The sequence below is a fragment of the Trichomycterus rosablanca genome, chromosome 10 (genome assembly GCF_030014385.1).
Source record: "Trichomycterus rosablanca isolate fTriRos1 chromosome 10, fTriRos1.hap1, whole genome shotgun sequence".
NCBI lineage: Eukaryota > Metazoa > Chordata > Actinopteri > Siluriformes > Trichomycteridae > Trichomycterus > Trichomycterus rosablanca.
The window spans coordinates 21160609-21180450 of record NC_085997.1 but is presented as its reverse complement, the minus strand read 5'-3'; the positions used below and the strand labels follow the sequence as shown (position 1 = coordinate 21180450).

General features: G+C 37.6%; 1 protein-coding gene across 1 annotated transcript in view; it reads right to left on the bottom strand.

The window, feature by feature from the left end:
• cdh12b (cadherin 12b) overlaps window positions 1-5518 on the bottom strand; it is a 161880-nt gene extending 156362 nt beyond the window's left edge. The window contains exon 1 of the mRNA XM_063002942.1: window positions 5261-5518. Coding sequence (XP_062859012.1) covers window positions 5261-5518 — 258 coding nt within the window. The remainder of the gene's footprint in view (window positions 1-5260) is intronic.
• Between the last annotated feature and the right edge of the window lie 14324 nt (window positions 5519-19842).

Below are 19842 nucleotides of genomic sequence, written 5' to 3'. Positions count from 1 at the left end.
GATGATAATTTAATGATGATCTATTTTTCTCTTTGTGTACGTGTCCAAACACTGTTTAGCAAGTCTGCATATACACCCATGTCTCAGTGTAAGTCTGGGACTACGGAATTTTAGCTGGAGAGAGACCCCCTATTTTGTCACTGCAGTTTAACTGCTTCATAGCTGACCAACTACCCAAAAATGTAATATTACTCCTGGCAAAATCCTAATACACCAATAACAGCTAGTGTTTAAAAAATATGGCTTGTCATTCTTTCTCCATATGTGTTTTACAAGATTGTAAATCCTCTGTTTTAATAGAAAGCAAAAGCAAAAACAAACATCCAAACTAGGTATAAACTGGCCGAGTCCATTCAGAATCATAAAAATTCAACACAAGAAGCAATGCAATCAAAGTGCTGTGTGCCAAAGGTGAGGCCTAGATGATTCCTGTGGTGAAGTGGCACCACAGTGTCACACAAGACCCTTGGCGAGTGACCAATTTAAACTAGAAAGTCTGATTATCAGCGTTTTTTCCAGAGGTGTTTGGGTGGCACAGCAGTAAATTATGCTAGTCCTCTAACTTTGAGATTTAGGGTTCAAAGAACCAAAGGAGCTATTGGGCGGTCAGGTTTTTATATACAGATTTGATTGGGTTTTGTCAGAAGGGGTGATGGCCAAGGCCCTGGGATGGATTGGTGTCCTGTCCATGGTGTGTATCTGCATTGAACTCTGTGATTCTAGCAAAACCTGACAATTATTCTTCTTTTATTATTATTATTATTATTATTATTATTAATTTATTTTATTTTTATTATTATTATTATTATTAATCCCGCTGTTGTCATTATAATTATTTTTATCATTAATAACATTCATTCAATCAGTCTCAATGTTTTCCTTAAACCCAGACGTGAGTAAAATGTAATAATATTTATATCAAACAACCAGCAAAATCTCAAAATCACATTTAATCTGTCCATTGCACCGCGACACAGATCAACCACACAGCAGCATAAAATAATAACCGCTGCTTACCTGAGCTTCTCTTCTTTAAATTGAGACCAAATCTATAACTGTGTGTTCATTTATTAGGGTTATAATCTACTTGTTTTCCTTCTTGGCAGCCATCTTGGATGTTTCCAGAATATTTCCAGAATATCTAAACATTCATATTCAACCGTGTTTGCCGACCTAACTAACGAAAACTGTCTTAGTCAGATAATTTATTCTCTAGGCTTTCGCGGTAAAAAGCTGAAACTGGTAGTTCGTTAACTAAGCTATAACTTATACCTCTACAACCAATAAAGAGAGAGTTTGTCATTGCCAGCTCACCTAAATTACACACATTGGAGAAATAAAAAATAAAATTAGCATACATTGCTTTGGATTAGAGAAACAACTAAAATGTGAATTCGGAAGCTCTGATTGGTTTATACAGATGTTTTTCAAGGCCTGAACCACGACGAATCTCTGGATCAAATGCACTGATTCATGGAGTTGTTTACGCACAACACCATAATGAAATAAAGTGAGCAAAACAAACTTATAGCGAAATCTTTACCATAGATAAAAGCACAGCTCCCTGATTTGATTCCAATGAATAATTCATTTGAAAAGAGTCGTTTCTGACTTGTTTTTATTCAGTGATTCAGTTTGCTTTTTCAGAGACTGATGTGATGAAATGGGGGAGGAGTAAATTTCAGGTGTATGGACAGAGTCTGACAGAGCTTTAGAGCCAAAAAGGCACAAATGTATTGAATAATGATACTAAGTACAAGTAATTATCTTACATATTTGTTCTGCAAATTACTACAAATACTTCAATGAAAAAGTGTTAAATTGTATTTATATTATATTTGTGGTATGTTCAGTGTATAAGTGTCAAAAACAACCCCATTATTTTACATAAGCCTAAAATATATGCTGTTTCACGGGACCATGGACGCATGAACTCAATTGACGTTGAGTTTCAATATATATTGTACATATATTCCATTTTCATATAGTCATTAATTAGTAGGCTGAACTGTTTAACTTTGGGAATTTTCTTGCAGTCGGTCTCACTTTCCAACCTGTCAAAAACAGCTGCTAATTTAGTTCAACAAATGGGTATAGTAAAAAGCACATGCATAAAAAAACCATTAACAGCCTATAAAATTAACTATAAGTTATTTCACTATTAAACAGTTTCAGTAAGTGCTAACAAGCTCCTGACACCTCGCTTGTGAAATATTCTACCCTTCTTTTCATACCAAAGCCTCCAACTAATTGAAGTTTAGTGGCTTTCATGCTGCAGCTCGTTTATTTAATTTCCATCCAAATTTTTCTGTGTGTACGAATTAAATCCAAAAACTGGGTAGACCAGTGGTCTTCAACCTGTGGGGTGAGTACCTGTCAAGGTCGGCACACGGAAGGGGGCGCATGTCCAAAAAGGTTGTAAACCCATGGGGTTGACCATGCCAGGATAAACCAGGTCCTATTCCCTAACCTAACTTTAGTTGACATAGATGTTTGGTTGACACATTGTCATGCTGGAAAATCCAATAATCACCAAGGTTCAATTTTACAACTGAATGCACAACATTCCACCTCAGAATGCCTTGGTATTTCTGTAAATCCATGATGCCAATCATATAGTTCAGACTGACAATTCCTGCAGCAGAAGAAACAACCCCACATCATCACTGACCCACCTTTAACACTTGAATATACACCGATCAGCCATAACATTAAAACCACCTCCTTGTTTCTACACACTTTGTCCATTTTATCAGCTCCACTTACCATGTAGAAGCACTTTGTAGTTCTACAATTACTGACTGTAGTCCATCTGTTTCTCTACATGCTTTGTTACCCCCCTTTCTTGCTGTTGTTTAATGGTCAGGACCCCCACAGGACCACCACAGAGCAGGTATTATATGGATGTTGGATCATTCTCAGCACTGCAGTGACAATTGGTGGTGTGTTATTGTGTGTTGTGCTGGTATGAGTGGATCAGACACACTCCTACCTAGTTGGTTCACCTTGTAGATGTAAAGTCAGAGACGATAGCTCATCTATTGCTGCTGTTTGAGTTGGTCATCTTCTAGACCTTCATCAATGGTCACAGGACGCTGCCTACGAGGCGCTGTTGGCTGGATATATTTTTGGTTGGTGGACCATTCTCAGTCCTACAGGGACCGTGGAGTTTAAAAACTCCATTAGCGCTGCTGTGTCTTATCCACTCATACCAGCACAACACACACTAACACACCACCACCATGTCAGTGTCACTGCAGTGCTGAGAAAATACCAAAATAATACCTACTCTGTAGTGGTCCTGACCATTAAAGCATGAAAGGGGGATAACAAAGCATGCAGAGAAACAGATGGACTACAGTTAGTAATTGTAGAACTACAAAGTGCTTCTATATGGTAAGTGGAGCTGATAAAATGGACAGTGAGTTGTTATTGAGCTCCCAATGGTTTAATCATGTTGTAACCCAACATTAGGTCATACAGATGATCACCCTGTGTATGGTATTCCTGTCATGACCCTATGTGTGTGTGTGTGTGTGTGTGTGTGTGTGCAGCGATTATATCTACAGTGAACTCTTTTAGTCTGACCACAATCTGAGCTTATGTGGTGTCAGCATCATTTACAGACTTCAAATCCATTCCTGTAAGGACATATTTTAGCTCGCCAACCAGCAAGCCCAAGGGAACGTCCCTATGATAATGCAAGGTCGATATGAAAGTGTCGGCAGGAAGTCAGCGTATGTATTGATTCTACCCTTTATGCCTCTAGAATATTAATGGCACAGAATGAACACACACACACACGCTCACACACACACATGCAAGTAATTCTAATTTTAAAATCAAACACTGTGTTGAGATGGAAAGTGACTTTTTTTGTTAGTTGTGGACAGGGTACATACAATTGCTAGATACTACAACTTAACCTCAATTTTCACACTTTTCTTTTACTGAGTAATAGTTTAGTAGTCACCTCCATACCTTATGTGACTACTAAACTGTATAAAGCTTTTAAAGAGAAAATGGAAATGAAATGTAAAGTGCAGCAAATAGATAACAGAAAAGCTTCCCCCCCAAGTGTGATAGTTTAGAAATGTGTCCCACAAGATTAAGTTCTAAGCCCCCTGTTGTTCAGTTGTTCCTCTTGTGAATTTCTTCTTATGTAAAGCTTTGTGAATTGGCTCACATGTACACAGTATACACCGATCAGCCATAACATTAAAACCATCTCCTGGTTTCTACACTCATTGTCCATTTAATCAGCTCCACTTACCATATAAAAGAACTTTGTAGTTCTACAATTACTGACTGTAGTCCATCTGTTTCTCTGCATGCTTTGGTCAGGACTCTCCCAGGACCACTACAGAGCAGGTATCATCTAGGTCGTGGATGATTCTCAGCACTGCAGTGACAGTGACATGGTGGTGGTGTGTTAGTGTGTTAGTGCAGACACAGCAGCGCTGCTGGAGTTTTTAAATACCGTGTCCACTCACTGTCCACTTTATTAGACACTCCTACCTAGTTGGTCCACCTTGTAGATGTAAAGTCAGAGACGATCGCTCATCTATTGCTGCTGTTTGAGTTGGTCATCTTCTAGACTTTCATCAGTAGTCATAGGACGCTGCCCATGGGGCGCTTTTGGCTAGATGTTTTTGGTTGGTGGACTATTCTCTGTCCAGCAGTGACAGTGAGGTGTTTAAAAACTCCATCAGTGCTGCTGAGTCTGATCTACTCATACCAGCACAACACACACTAACACACCACCACCATGTCATTGTCACTGCAGTGCTGAGAATAACCCACCACCCAAATAATACCTACTCTGTAGTGGTCCTGAGAGTCCTGACCATTGAAGAACAGCATAAAAGGGGGCTAACAAAGCATGCAGAGAAACAGATGGACTACAGTCAGTAATTGTAGAACTACAAAATGCTTCTATATGGTAAGTGGAGCTGATAACATGGACAGTGACAGTGGACAGTGAGTGTTGGCTGATTGGTGTGTATATATACAGTATATATATATAGATGACCAAGACTTTGAAGACAATATTCTAGGTGAAACAGTTTGAAAGACGTGTATACACATTCCAGCATCACCCTGTCCAGAGCAAGCCTTTTGTTAACTCCAAGGATCACTCCAGCTTAGCTATTGGATTTTTTTTATAATGCCTTTAACTTTTGAAATAATATCCTAATGCATATTGGTAACTCAAGCACTTTTAAATCCAGTCAGAAATGAATTATTAATATTGCCTTACCTTGCCCACATACTGTGGGTCGGATCCCATGTACTCCTCCAGGACAAAAAACTGGTTCCATACCCATCCTCTCTTGACCCTCTGGAAACCTCCATTTCCTCCACTGTGCCCCGCTCTTGACATGGAGGCCGAATTATGGGGCCAGTTAGGCACTGGCCTACTCTGGTTTTGAGTTGTGGGCCCTGAGTGGAGAGGAGCAGAAGGGCCCTTCTCAAACAGGAAGCACAGGAACAACAGCAGGCAGTTGCTCTTCAGCATTGGGCGGACTGGCACAGCACACTTGCTTCTGAGTTCCAGAGAAGGGTACGAAAATGAGAGAAACAAGCTAAACCAAGAAGTCTGTAAGTGGAAATAAGAGAGGTGCGTGAAGGAGGCACCAGGGAAAGGGTGAACGGCCTGGCGCTCCTCAACGTCTCTGGGTAGTGTTCATGAGCCAGTCAACGTAGTCATGAAATCATCACCTGAAAGAAAGAGGTATAGAGTATAGAGGAGTTTAGAGTTTGTTTATTTATACTAAGCAGCTTATTAATAAATATTGTAAACCATTTTGTATTATTTTATAATGCTCAAACAAATACAATACACTGATTTTTCCACTACATCAATGCTGGCAACCAAACGGATTCTGTACTCAAGGTATTACGTTTTTATACCATTACCACTTTTAACATAAACAAAGTCATGTAAGCAGTGGTGGCTCAGCGGTTAACGTACTAGACTAGTAATGAGAAGGTTGCTGGTTCATGCCCTGCCACTGTCAAGTTGCCACTGTTGGGCCACTGAGCAAAGCCCATAACCTTTCAGTTGCTCAAATGTATTCAGTAATAATTAGAGATGGACCGATCGGGTTTTTTGGCATCGATTGCGATCTCCGATCTCCTTTCAGGGCAATCGGCCGATAGTCGATTTCGATCGGCTTTATTATTTACTGCAAAATCAGCAGTAAATAATAAAGTAACCAAACAATTATTTTTTTCACCCACAGGAGACATATCTTATTAGTCTAACTGACCACACACACAGGTTTAATGTTATCCAGTTTAGTCTGAAAAAAACTTAAAAAGAGCCTCACAGTGAAGATAAACCGAAAGCAACAGCGTGTGTGTGTTTCTTTAAAAAAACGCTTTGTTCACAGTGTCGCTTTAAATTATTCTGATTCAGGAGTCGAATGTGACGCGTAAGTTTCTCTCTCCGTTTTTACTGTTATTAATAAATGCTGTGGTTTTAAATAAACACCAGCTACTACAGAACATTTTGTGTGACTTTCTTACATTAAAAAGCTTAATTAAAAAGCTTAATTAAACCGCTATTACCACAGAGCGGTCACCGAGTCAGACTCGTTCCGTCTGTGGAGCTAAAAGTTCTGATGATCCTAAAAGTTTAGCAGATGATCCTGAACTAACGAATTTGGTAATGAATAAACTTTTGCCTCTGATTGGCTCTGTAACGTTTTCTGTTCTCATTTACATCAAAAGCAAGAACCACTTACGAGTTACCAAACTGAACACGAGTTTGAATAATGTGCTGATAGAATCGACTCAGATGTGACCGGGTTGAATTATCTTTTTCAAGTAAATATTTCAGTCAGCAAAATTACATCGTATGTATGATGCACAACGTTAATGATGTTATTTTAGGTCGTGAAGAGCTTTCATGATGGTTTCTGTATGATGGTTGATGAATGGTGATGTGATGGTTGGTGTTTTGTAGCGCAAAGTCTGGATCAATTCACTGAGCTGTTAAGCTTAACATGATCTTTATATATCAAGTGATCGGATCGGCTACATTTGGGAAATATCGTCCGATCGTCGATAGCATATTTTGATTGAAAATCGGCCGATATCGATTTAAAGTCGATCGATCGTCCCATCTCTAGTAATAATTGTAAATAATTTTATCCAGTCGCTTTGGATAAAATAATGTATTACAAATGCCACCAAAATGTATTGGGTAGATGAGATATTGTCATAGACAAACAAATTTGAACTGGCTGGTAGTTCTTGTAAAAAAACAGTAACATGGGTGCTTGGGTAGCGCAACAGTAAAACACGTTAGCACACCAAAGCTAAATCTCAACTCTGCTACAGGAAGGTTGCATGCCTATACGGACAATGTAATGCCTAGTTCACACTACATGATTTACCCTGATTTTCCCTCACCAACCGGTCGCCGCTAGATGTGCCGGCCTGGAAGCAGCTCGGCGTTCGCAAGAGGATTAAAATGTGTGAACTGTTCAACGACTCGATCCGAGCAGCTCACCGAGCGCTCGCAGACTCAAGAAAAATATCTAGCATGTCAAATATCTGGACCTGTTGGGTGACTGGCAACGAGTGCTATGTCGAACTACAGCCAATGAGAACGCAAAAACGTCTGCGATTCCTCATGGTGATAGATTGTGTGGTGTGTGACCCACTATAGCAGATCAGTCGTGTAGTGTGAAATACACAATGACTGAAAAGACTCCCGAGTGCAAGAGATCCAGTCATGTGGGGTGAACTGTACAGCGATCTGAACGACTTAAAAGTCGTGTAGTGTGAACTTGGCATAAGTTGAAGATCAGGGCTCACCCTCTTTTACTAGCCACCATTGGTCCAGAAAAAAAGGTTGACACTAATCAGTAACGATAAAAAGTGAAGAAATATAAACAACTAAACAAACAAATAAACCAACAAAATGCTCAATAACATAAGAGTCTATAGATGCTCTCAACTACACACCTCAGCACAGACTCCCCTCAGCCATGTTCAGTTACCCTAATTATATACCCTTGGCATAAATTATTTCACAAAATGATCAGTTATATAATATAGACCTTTTTTGTTAATAAATAGCACAGACTCGTCTAAAAGATGGAAAAGCCAGATCAGAACTGCTGCAGTTATGACTTCTACTGGCTGGTCAATGGCACTTGCACAATGATGGGAGATAATGGAGTTCAGTTCATGACTCTCCATGTTGGAGTGGTCCTCCTTGGTCAGGAGGTAAAATATATAGACTTACTTTATTTGGTCTGCAAAAACATTGCTTGTTATCTCTATTGTCAAGAGACATTAACAGGGAATGCACTGCATATTAAATAGCTGTACAAAACATCCCAGGGCTCTAGAGTGCGACCAATTTGGTCGCACATGCGACCTAATTTCTCAATGGTGCGACAAAAAAAAATCTCAGGTCGCACCGGTGCGACCAGCAGTTCAAGGGGAAAAAAGTCTCCGCTACTCTGAAAGTCTTCCCGTGGTTCAACAACAGATACACATTAGGTCCATATCATGGTCTAAACCAATCAGAGACAGTGAAGAGCGGGACAATATTGTATCGGTGATATGTGAGCGACATTCAGCTCAACCAATCAGAATGCAGCACCGGACGTTCAGTTAGTTTAGTTTTGTATATGAGACTCGCCGGACGGCCAAAGTATAAAAGTTCGGTTTCTGGAGCTAGGCAGGTTAAAGTGTTGTAACGCTTACTGAAGTCCTGACTAAACCGTTACAGTGAAGTCTACCTTGTCGTGTGCTTTTATTCCCACACATTCATCACCACACAGCAAGAGACCCGTAACAGTGGTGAGCCGACCCTCTAGTAGCAATAGGCTAATGCTAGCGGTTAAGTGCGACGATAGCGAAAGTAAAAACACAATAATATTTTCGTTAAGTAAAATATTAAAATAACTAAAAGACAGTGAAGTGTTAGAATACATGTAATCAAAATACACAGTGAGTGCACCGCAATCGATTTTGGGAATCTGTGTAAAAGATCCAGTAAAGCCGATAATATAATGCACTTTATTTAAGATTACACTCTAACACTAGAGCCCCATACACACACACACACACACACACACACAAAAAAAAAAATATATATATATATATATATATATATATATATATATATACATACATACATGAATAGATATACTCTATTATTATTGTTATAATTTTTATAATAGTGTACTATAATGAGACTATAATACTATAATTAACTGTAAAGAGCATGGGAAAACCATGGCCGTCAAAATTGTATTTGTGACTGGTTCTAATACATTTTGAATTGAAAGGATGAAAAGCACAATGCATCTATAAAACACATTACATGCCGCAGTAAATGCACTGCCCATGGGTCCCCTCTCCCCACTGCCTTTCAGCGGCAGACAGCAACAAACATCAACAGACGAGGCCATGTTGACCAGACTGTTATTTAATCATTTACAAGTCAATATTGCCTATATGGACAGCGAAAAAACAAGTGAACCTGTAAAACTAAGGTGTTAAATGCGATGCAGTTGAAAATTAGGGTGCACCTAACTTTTGTGCTGGTGCACCTAAGAAAAAAAGTTAGGCGCACCAGTGCAACCAGTGCAAAAAGTTAGTCTAGAGCCCTGCATCCCCAAACATGTTCACATGTTTTATTAATACTTATGTCCCCAGCTTTTCAACCTGATCTCAAGCAAAATGCATTTCAATTCGAACAAACAGGAACATTTTTCCTAAGCTACATACAAATGAATCTTTAAGCAAGGCCATTAATAATCTGTAAGTTAAGATATAGATATGAATAGATATTTAATTTACATATTTAGAACAGGTTTTTAAACATATTTGTAAGTATTCACAAGTTGATTAAAGGAATTGTAGGATCAGCCTGGGAGGAGACAGTGCTACCCACCGTGCTGCCCAATCAATTAATGTCAATGGGCTGCTTGGGAATTAGGTTAAGTATATATTAAACTTATTAAACGTCTTTGCTGAAATATCCTTGTAAAATTAAATAAAAAATACAAAATAAAACATTATGTGGATAATTATGTAGAATATTGTTGGGTTGTTATCCTATTCAGGGTCACAGTGGCTACAATTATCTGGGTGAATAGGCAGGAAACACCCCGGACAGGTTACCAGTCCATTACAGGGCACACACACACATACAGTGGTACCTTGAAACTCAACGTCAATTGTTTCTGGGACTGGAGTCGAGTTTCAAGGTATTTTTTCCCACAAGGATGTATGGGAAACCTGTTCCATGGTCCCCCTATATTTTAGGCTTATGTAAAATAATGGGGTTGTTTTTGACACTTATACACTGAAAATAACACAAATATAATATAAAAACACTGGAATAAAAAGCTGATTCTTACAATTTCTCAGAACACCGAGCTGTAACACAAGTTTAAAAGTAAAACAGTAAGGAAAATACAAATAAACACAGATACATCTGATCGAGTGGATCTGACGGTTATTTCACACAAATGCAGTTTCGTCTCATATGCACACTTTTATGACGTATTAACGCACCGCTCAGACCCAACGCTGAACAAAGAGACTGTTCATTCTTAATTTGAAATTAAATAAGTCAATTTTTAAAAAACAAAGGGAACACGCTGAGTTTAAGGGAAACATTGAGTTTAAGGGTACAAATTTCTCGACGAAGGGCGTTGAGTTTCAAAGATTTTGAGTTTAGGGGACGTTGAATTACAAGGTACCACTCTATTAAGATCTAGGAGCGATTTTGTAACCTGACTGCACATCATTGGACTGTGAGAGGAAACTGGAGAACCTGGAGAAAACCCCACACAGATCATGCAAACTCTAAACAGAAAGAACCCAGACCGGCTGGAAATCAAACCCAGGACCTTCTTTCTGTGAGGTGACAATGCTACCCACCGAGCCACTGTACTACGCTGGGTTGTTTTTTGTTGAAAAAAAATGACAAAACATTGATTCTTAATGATAACACAAGGGTCTTTTAATGGGTGCAGGGTTTTGGTAACCCTGTTGAGTAATAAAATCATATGTATGCTGTACATAGTATAACTGTATAAGCAATAATTACTTCTTGTGCTTAAACCAAATCACTTGGTCTTCTAAAGAGAGAATTAACAAGAGAATTAACAAATCACACATTCGTCTCCTCATTGCGTTTTACAAAATATCTCAACTTTTCCTGAAATTGGGTCTGTACATATCTGTTTACAGCAAGCAGCATGGGGAATTGATTTGGACTCAGGCAAGCAAATTATGCCCCTAAGGTCTGATTCTTAAATATGATTACTGAGTGCCAGTGCTATCCTGCTCATTTTCAACTAAATAAGCTGCTCCTCTACTACCTTCATCCTTGTCAAGATTCCAACTCAATATACCTCTGCCATGCCTCAGTGCTCCCCCACTCCTCCCCCATGCTTCATTGGCTGCAGGATTGATCGTTGTCACTTTGGGTCAATGTGTTTATCAGGTGGCCTATGCTGAGCCCCACCTGCTAGTGCTCGATGCTGGTACTGTTCAAGTTCATTGAGTGCAAATACTATGAGAACCTTGCCAGGTGCAAATACAGCTACTGTCTACAGAATAACAACCAGCATAGCAATGCCTGGACTAGAAAGACACCTGAAAAATAAAGATGGCATTAAATATCTAGATTCTATTAATGGAAGGTACCAATATTACATAAATAATGTTATTTATTCATGTTTTACACACTTTGGTTACATTTATGACATGACAGGTAGTTACTGGTTACACAAGATTCATCAGTTCAAGTTTAATGTCAAACACAGTCAGGGACAAATTTGTATTTCCAATTCACCTCACTTGCACCTCAGATGCAGTTAAGCCACCTTCTGCCCACAAACTGAAAGTTGTGCATGTAATTGGTTTATGAGTCTCATAATGAAAGTGTGGCTGATTTAGGCGATTGGCAGCAACCAGTTTCACTCCTTCCAAATCAATGATGAAGGCAGGAGTAGTGATGAAAGCTATTTTCTCATTCCTGTTTTCGAGCAGAAGTTGGACAATTTTTTAAGTTACACTGTTTTAATTAGAATATTAAAATTTGGGCATTTTTTTTTTATAAATTAGTGTACTTGTGCTGGTATATTAGGACACACCATTTTCTTCAACATTTTTTCTCAGAAATGGAACAATCCTAATACTGATTTAACTTTATTAAAAATAAATAATGATCAAAATATCATGGTTTTCACACTTAATTTTGATGACCTCACCTTTCACTTTCTGTAGCTTTTTTATTAGCCCTGTACCTGACCAGCTTTATCTGTAAGAAGTTTATTATGCTCTGACATGTCAGTATGGGATCCCCCAAGTACTTCTGGGTTCTTCCTCTCCCTTTAAACATGTGGATTGGCTGTTTTAAATGGAATATAAGTAAATATACACTACATAGCCAAAAGCATTTGAACACCTGACCATGAGCTTGTTGGACATCCCACTCTACAGCCACTCTTCTCAGAAGGCTTCTTACAAAATGTTAAAGTATTTCTGTGGGAATAGCTAGGCACTGATGTTGGTAAAGAAAGCCTCAATTGATGTTCTAGTTTATTCCAAAGCTGTTTATTAGGGCTGAGGTCAAGGCTCTGTGCAGGTCACTGGAGTTTCTTTCAACCAAACTTTTCTTCATGTCTTTATAGACCATGTTTTGGCACAATGTTACAGTTATGTTAGAACATTACTAAAGGCTAGAGCCTTCCTTAAACTATTGCTGCAAAGCTGGAAGCATTTAATTTCCTTTATATCACTAATTAGCAATAGCTAGCGATTGTTGTGGCTGAAGAATATGAATTCAATAATTATAAGGGGTTACATACTGTAGTGTAGGCTGTCAACCCTGATCAGGCTGGTAAAATTAAAAATAAATTAATACTAACAAAAATGAATATTAACAAACAAACAAACAATAAATAAATAAATAAATAAATAAATAACCATTAAGACATTTGGGCTAACCAGTATTTTGAAATGTAGGTATAACAGGCTCTACAGGTACAGTACATATGCTGGCAAATAATACGTAATACTGTCCTTTTTTATAACTTTCATTATTTTGATCCGAAGATGGATTGTCTCAAACAACATAATACCACTTATTATGATTTATGTGTGGTTCAAGAGACAGCCAAAGATGAGCTCTTCTGTACTGTTTTACACATAAACAGTAATATGTAAAAATAAATAAATACATAAATAAATAATAATAAATACTATTAATAATAATAAATACTAATATAAATCCTATACAGTCTGATAACAGCCATACTAATATTTCAGGTGTCAGCGGATGTTGTTTATGACAGCATTCAAGTAATTAGTTAACTGCCTTAATCCGATAATGCTCGGATTAAAATTATTTATGTCAACATAATAGTAAACCTTTCCTAAAATTTTATAATAATCTATATTCCAAGGCAGCAAAAGGCACACTAATACCAGAAAGTAGCATAAACATTATTTCCTTTTTATTCATTGTCCTTCATTGCCTTCATTAGCATTTCCAAATTAGCATAGTTTGACACTTCTGGATATTAAGGGAAGTTGTGATACAGTGTCAGATTGTAAAATCAGATAAGGTAAACCAGGACAAATTGCTGTGGCAGTATGTGAAGAACTGTTTTAGACAACCATATTGATCTGCTCAAGACAATTTCCTCTCCTCTGCCACTCATGCTGATGTGTTCAATGTCAAACTAAAATAACCAAATTGCAACATTTTATTCTTAATTTGGTCATGGAAATGTTAGCAAAAAGTTTATTAAGCGTATTTTTTAGAATGTTTTGGTGATGAGAGCACTTGTGGAATAGCCGGAAATGTAATATATGACATATATGCTCCTATATCAATAATGGTTTTCCTACATATGTTAGGTGATATATTATTATAACATACATATATCCTCTGGATATACAACCCCTGGCAAAAATTATGGAATCACCACTCTTGGAAGATGTTCTGTCAATTGTTTAATTTTGTAGAAAAAAAATAAATCACAGACATGCCACAAAACTATCATTTCTCAAAATGTCAACCTTCTGGCATTAAGAAACAATAAAAAAAAGAAACAAATATAATAGTTGTGGTCAGTCACAATTGCTTTTTTTAGATCAAGTAGAGGAAAAAAATATGGAATCACTCAAATCTGAGGAAAAAATTATGGAATCACTCTGTATTTGCAGTTTAAAAACAAAACATTTGCAGCAGATTAGATTTGCTAATTATTCTTCAGTTTAAAAAGAGTGCTCACACCTCGGAGAGCTGTTGCACAAAGCAGATTGTCATGAATCATGGTTCCAACACAAGATATGTCAGTTGAAACAAATGAGAGGATTATAAAACTCCTTCAAGAAGATAAATCATTGTGGAATGTCGCAAAAGATGTTGGTTGTTCCCAGTAAGCTGTGTTTAAAATCTGGACCAAGTACAAACAAAATGGGAAGGTTGTAAAAGGGAAGCATACTGGTAGACCAAGTAAGACATCAAAGCATCAAGATAGAAAACTTAAAGCAATATGTCTTGAAAACAGAAAATGCACAACAAAACAAATGAGAAACAAGTGGCCGGAAAGTGGAGTCAATGTCTGTGACTGAACTGTAAGAAATCACCTAAAAGAAATGGGATTTACATACAGAAAAGCCAAACAAAAGCCATCATTAACACCTAAAAAGAAAAGAACAAGGTTAAAGTAGGCTAAAGAAAAGCAATCGTGGACTGTGGGTGACTGGATAAAAGTGATCTTCAGTGATGAATCGCGAATCTGCATTGGGCAAGGTGATGATGCTGGAACTTTTGTTTGGTGTCTGTCCAATGAAATTTATGAAGATAACTGCCTAAAGAAAACATGTTAATTTCCACAGTTGTTGGTGATATGGGCCTGCATGTCAGGTAAAGGCACAGGGGAGATGGTCTTCAATAAAAGCAGATTTGAGTGATTCCATATTTTTTTCCTCTACTTGATCTAAAAAAAAGCAATTGTGACTGACCACAACTATTATATTTGTTTCTTTTTTTATTGTTTCTTAATGCCAGAGGGTTGACAGTTTGAGAAATGATAGTTTTGTGGCATGTCTGTGATTTATTTTTTTTCTACAAAATTAAACAATTGAAAGAACATCTTCCAAGAGTGGTGATTCCATAATTTTTGCCAGGGGTTCTAGATGTATAAAGATAAGAAGGCTTAAAATGCTTTACAGTTTTAAAAAACTAATAACAGTTGCCAACCACATCCAGCAAAAGGCTCAAAACTTTAGCAATGCCAGTTGACAAACAATATATTGTAGGGTGGCACAGTAGTGGCACAAAGATGCAGTTGATGGAGTGTGTGCCATAAAGAAACAAGATTTGTTAGGTTATTTTGTTCATTGTTTCCAGTTACAGTAAGTAAGAGGTTTAGCATATTTTATTTTCTGTTTTTTCAGGTCTCTAGTTTTCCTTCACCTCCCATAAACATCCAGACAGTTAATAGTCTAGAATTAATGATATTAATGTATTCATTTAGCTAAAGGCTAAAGGTGGATCTGGCACCATCTAAAAACAAGACACACAAGAGAGGGGACACACCCTAGGCAGTACATCAGTCCTTTGCCAGGTGACAGATTTTCATTACTTATATATGTTTTCACACCTATAGGCAATCTAGAACAGCCAATCCACCTTTTTCATGCTTTTATGAAAAAGAAAACTTGAATACTCATAACCTAGGAACCATAAAGTACTTTAAATATAAAAATGTATGTATAGCTACATATACATACACATTAACACAATACACAAATTCAAACCCCATTGATGAATCTGCACATAAACAATGTCGAAATTGTATTTGAATTGATTAAACACAGGAAACGCACAAACCAGGGTCTTCAAGCACCTACAATTTATACTGCATCTTTAGTACAATAACCAAACTGTCAAGTGGACCTGTGGCAGGCCATGAATTAGGGCTAAGACTTTAATAATATCTAAGGTGTTCGGTGTTCCCAGGACCATAGTGGCCTCAATTTGCAAAGGAAGAAGCTTGGCTCAACCTTGTACTTTCCTAAAGCAAGGTAATGTTGAGTTGGAGTCAGGAGTCTGCTGAACTACTGGTCTTTAGAACAAAGAGCTCTATGTCTGGTAAAAACATGGCATAGCATGACCTGGCTAATACTATCTCTACGCTGAAACATGGTGATGGCAGCATCATGCTATGGGGTGCTTCTTGGTAGCAGGGAAGGAAAGACTGGTAAGATATATAGTAAGAGATGCATCTTTTTTTTAAAACAATCATAACTATAGAATACAATCAAAACAACAGTGAAGTGCCTTTAAATGCCTTTCAAGGTTTCTGAATGTCCTTGAGTGGTGAGTGAACCTCATAAAACATCTGTGGAGAGAACTGAATATTGCATTTACAGCTGCTTGCCATCCAATTTGACAGAGCTTGAGAGGATAAAATCAAATCCACAACACAAAGTACAAAAAGCTTAAGACTGAATGATCAATGTTTGATTTAAGCTGGCTACATATTCCTGTTGGTGGCACCAGTGAATATTCTCCCACTTGGGGTACCTGACCCCACCTGCTTCTTGTATAATGTAAATCATCAGTACACAAATTCAATTAAAGCTTCTCTCACTGACATCAATGTCTTTGGTTAATTGTATTAACTCTTGAAAGAAGCTTGAGAGATGTTCCTTTATCAAGGGTACAAAGCATATCCTGTTTCATTTATTTCCACGAGTGCTACTTAAGAGTCAAAACTCATCAACCTTCAACCAGCTTCCCCACACCTGCATTCATAATCATGACAAGGTGTCAGTCTGCCGCTAGCCTGTGTGATGGCGTGGGTTAGACTTTTCCCCGCTCTGACATAATGGGAGATGACTTTCCCCATAGTTCCTTGAAAGTGCAAAGCAGTCTGCTGGTCTTTTTTCCTGAGATATGTTGGACTGCATGCCGGATGAGAGGAGTTCATTAGCATGTGTCAGAGCCAGTGTATGCTGCATTGACCCACAAATCGGGAGCTGATAATGGGAAGCTGCAGTCTGACAGCATTCCCTGAGCATTACACCAGCCTTGCTTTAGTGTTCCCTTAACTCATCACCTCCAATAATCAGCAAACATATGGCTGGCCAAGCTGCCAGTTCTGATTAAGAGGAGGGAGATGAAACTTATTAGTTGTCAGGCCTGTCGTAAACATAATTAACAGATAAGCAGTTGAAAATGTGGTTAATAAAGGGAAGACGGATGGTGCACATCTGGATAGGATGCTTATTTTGGGTAACATTTTACAGTTTAAAGAGTAATGTATTTGAAACATTTGCATTTTTAGCTTTATATCTGAATCAGATTTTAAAATTGAAAGTTTAGGAAGCTTAGGCTCTGAACTGATACTGTATGTTAGTCTACTGTATATAATGCGTAAAAACTTAAAAATACTCAAAATTCTGTAAAAGAGAATTGGTCGGGATCACTGCACAAACAATAGTAAGAAATTGAAAAGTTAAAAATGTCTTTCATTTATATATCCATTCAGGAAACCAAAGTACGCAGGTAAACCCACAGAGCTATGGAATAAACATGCTTAATGCCACAGAAAAAGTAAACAAACAGACAAAGTTGTTAACAACAAGACCAGCTACACAGAAATTGAATAAATCCTAAGGTACAAAACACAATTGTAAAATCTAAACTACAACTAACCAACAATCTGTTTAATCCTGGTTATATTCAATTGTGTCTAATATTATAGGCCTCTGTCCTCTAAAACCCTTATCATAATACACCGATCAGGCATAACATTATGACCACCCCCTTGTTTCTACACTCACTGTCCATTTAATCAGCTCCACTTTGTAGTTCTACAATTACTCACTGTAGTTAATCTGTTTTTCTACATACCTTATTAACCTGCTTTCACCCTGTTCTTCAATGGTCAGGACCCCCACAGGACCACCACAGAGCAGGTATTATTTGGGTGGTGGATCATTCTCAGCACTGCAGTGACACTGACATAATGGTGGTGTGTTAGTGTGTGTTGTGCTGGTATGAGTGGATAAGACACAGCAGCACTGCTGGAGTTTTTAAACACCTCACTGTCACTGCTGGACTGAGAATAGTCCACCAACCAAAAATATCCAGCCAACAGCTCCCCGTGGGCAGCGTCCTGTGACCACTGATGAAGGTCTAGAAGATGACCAACTCAAACAGCAGCAACATTTTAAGGCACTACTTAACTATTTACTTACTCTAACAGTAACAGAGTGCAGTTTGGAGTTTAGAGTGTTTTTCGGGAGATATTATATACATATACATATAATAATAAAAATAAATAAATAAAAATAATATTAAATGATAATTTTATTATAATAATTTTTTTATTTTTTATTTTATATATTTAATTATTTACTTTTTATTTTATTTATTTATTTATTTTTTAATTAATTATTTATTTTTTTGCCTGCATTGTAACCCTTTTCTTGTGTTGAACAGTAAGTGGTACATTTTAGAAAAACTGATAGCAGAGTATATTTTCCAAGATGTACTCTCAATAACAATGTCCCCTACAACTCTACACAGACAGTAAATTGGTTTGATCTCTGGTCTCCAACACTCTTCTTGCTGTACAACAATGACACCTTAATTTAAAACACCCAACTAGAAAACTATGGAAGGATAACCACTCTAGTCCTCATAAGCCTTTTGACAATTTTGAATCCCTGCATGAGATAAAGTAGCAACGCAAACGAATGCAAAATTGGGAACAATCATTAGCATTGTTTACTTTGGCATGACTGAAGTGAGGATACCCTGGAGCCAAGACCAAGCAAAGAATAAAGAAAGGGAATCAGACGTGTGGTAAATGAGAACAGGAAGGTAAAGCATGATTAAACGGACAAAAGGTGAATTTAGACTAACAGCTAGTGTGGACTGCACTGAGTTTAATAAATAATCAAGTACACATGCATGAATAAAAGATGAGTGGGTAAATAGCTGCTGAGGATGGCTGTATCACTGCCAGCATGCTGTTCCTTCAGTAGAACTACCTAAGCTACATTTTAACACTAGTATCAGTGTAAATGTCACCCTGGAAGTGTCTATATCAGAGCAGAGGCTGTCCTGAGACTGTTGACAGAGCAGCCACAATCCTCTGGAGTTTTTCCCTAAACTACTGGAGTTCACACTCAGCACATTTTTAAATTGCATCACAATCCATATTTTTGCACATGCTCAGCATCTGGATCATTATGGTCTGTTATAAGCTTGAATTAGTGTAAGGTCTACAAATATCTGGAAAATTAAAAAAAGGTCAGATGAGTTCTCCTTCACACATTCACAATGTGGGCAGGGGTATGTGTGGTGTACGACAAGCCTAAATGCTTGACGATAATGATAAGGAGGTCTGTTGGCTACGGGTAGGTTGTGGAAGACATGTTTCTGCCTTGGTATTGGTCCTTTTGTCATCACAATTCATTTATACACCTGTCAACAAGTAATAATGAACCCAATCATTAGAAATCATTAGTCCACATACCTTTAGTCTAGGTAAGGCCCTACCTAATTTATGGCAGTGAAAATTGCATGACGGACAGTGAAATGAGCCGTTTTCTATGTAATATGCAATTTGATGTTTGCGAGTTAATGTTTTTCATTCGTGTAGCTTCCAAGTGCCTCACATTCACTGGTTTATTTGCACTATAAGTTGGTCGTAGAGTAACCGATTGTCTTTAGAATTTGCTGAGTTTAGAAATAAAATAAAATATCGAAATATTTTGTTATATTAAATATAATATTACAAATAAAATAATGCTACATTCCTCAAT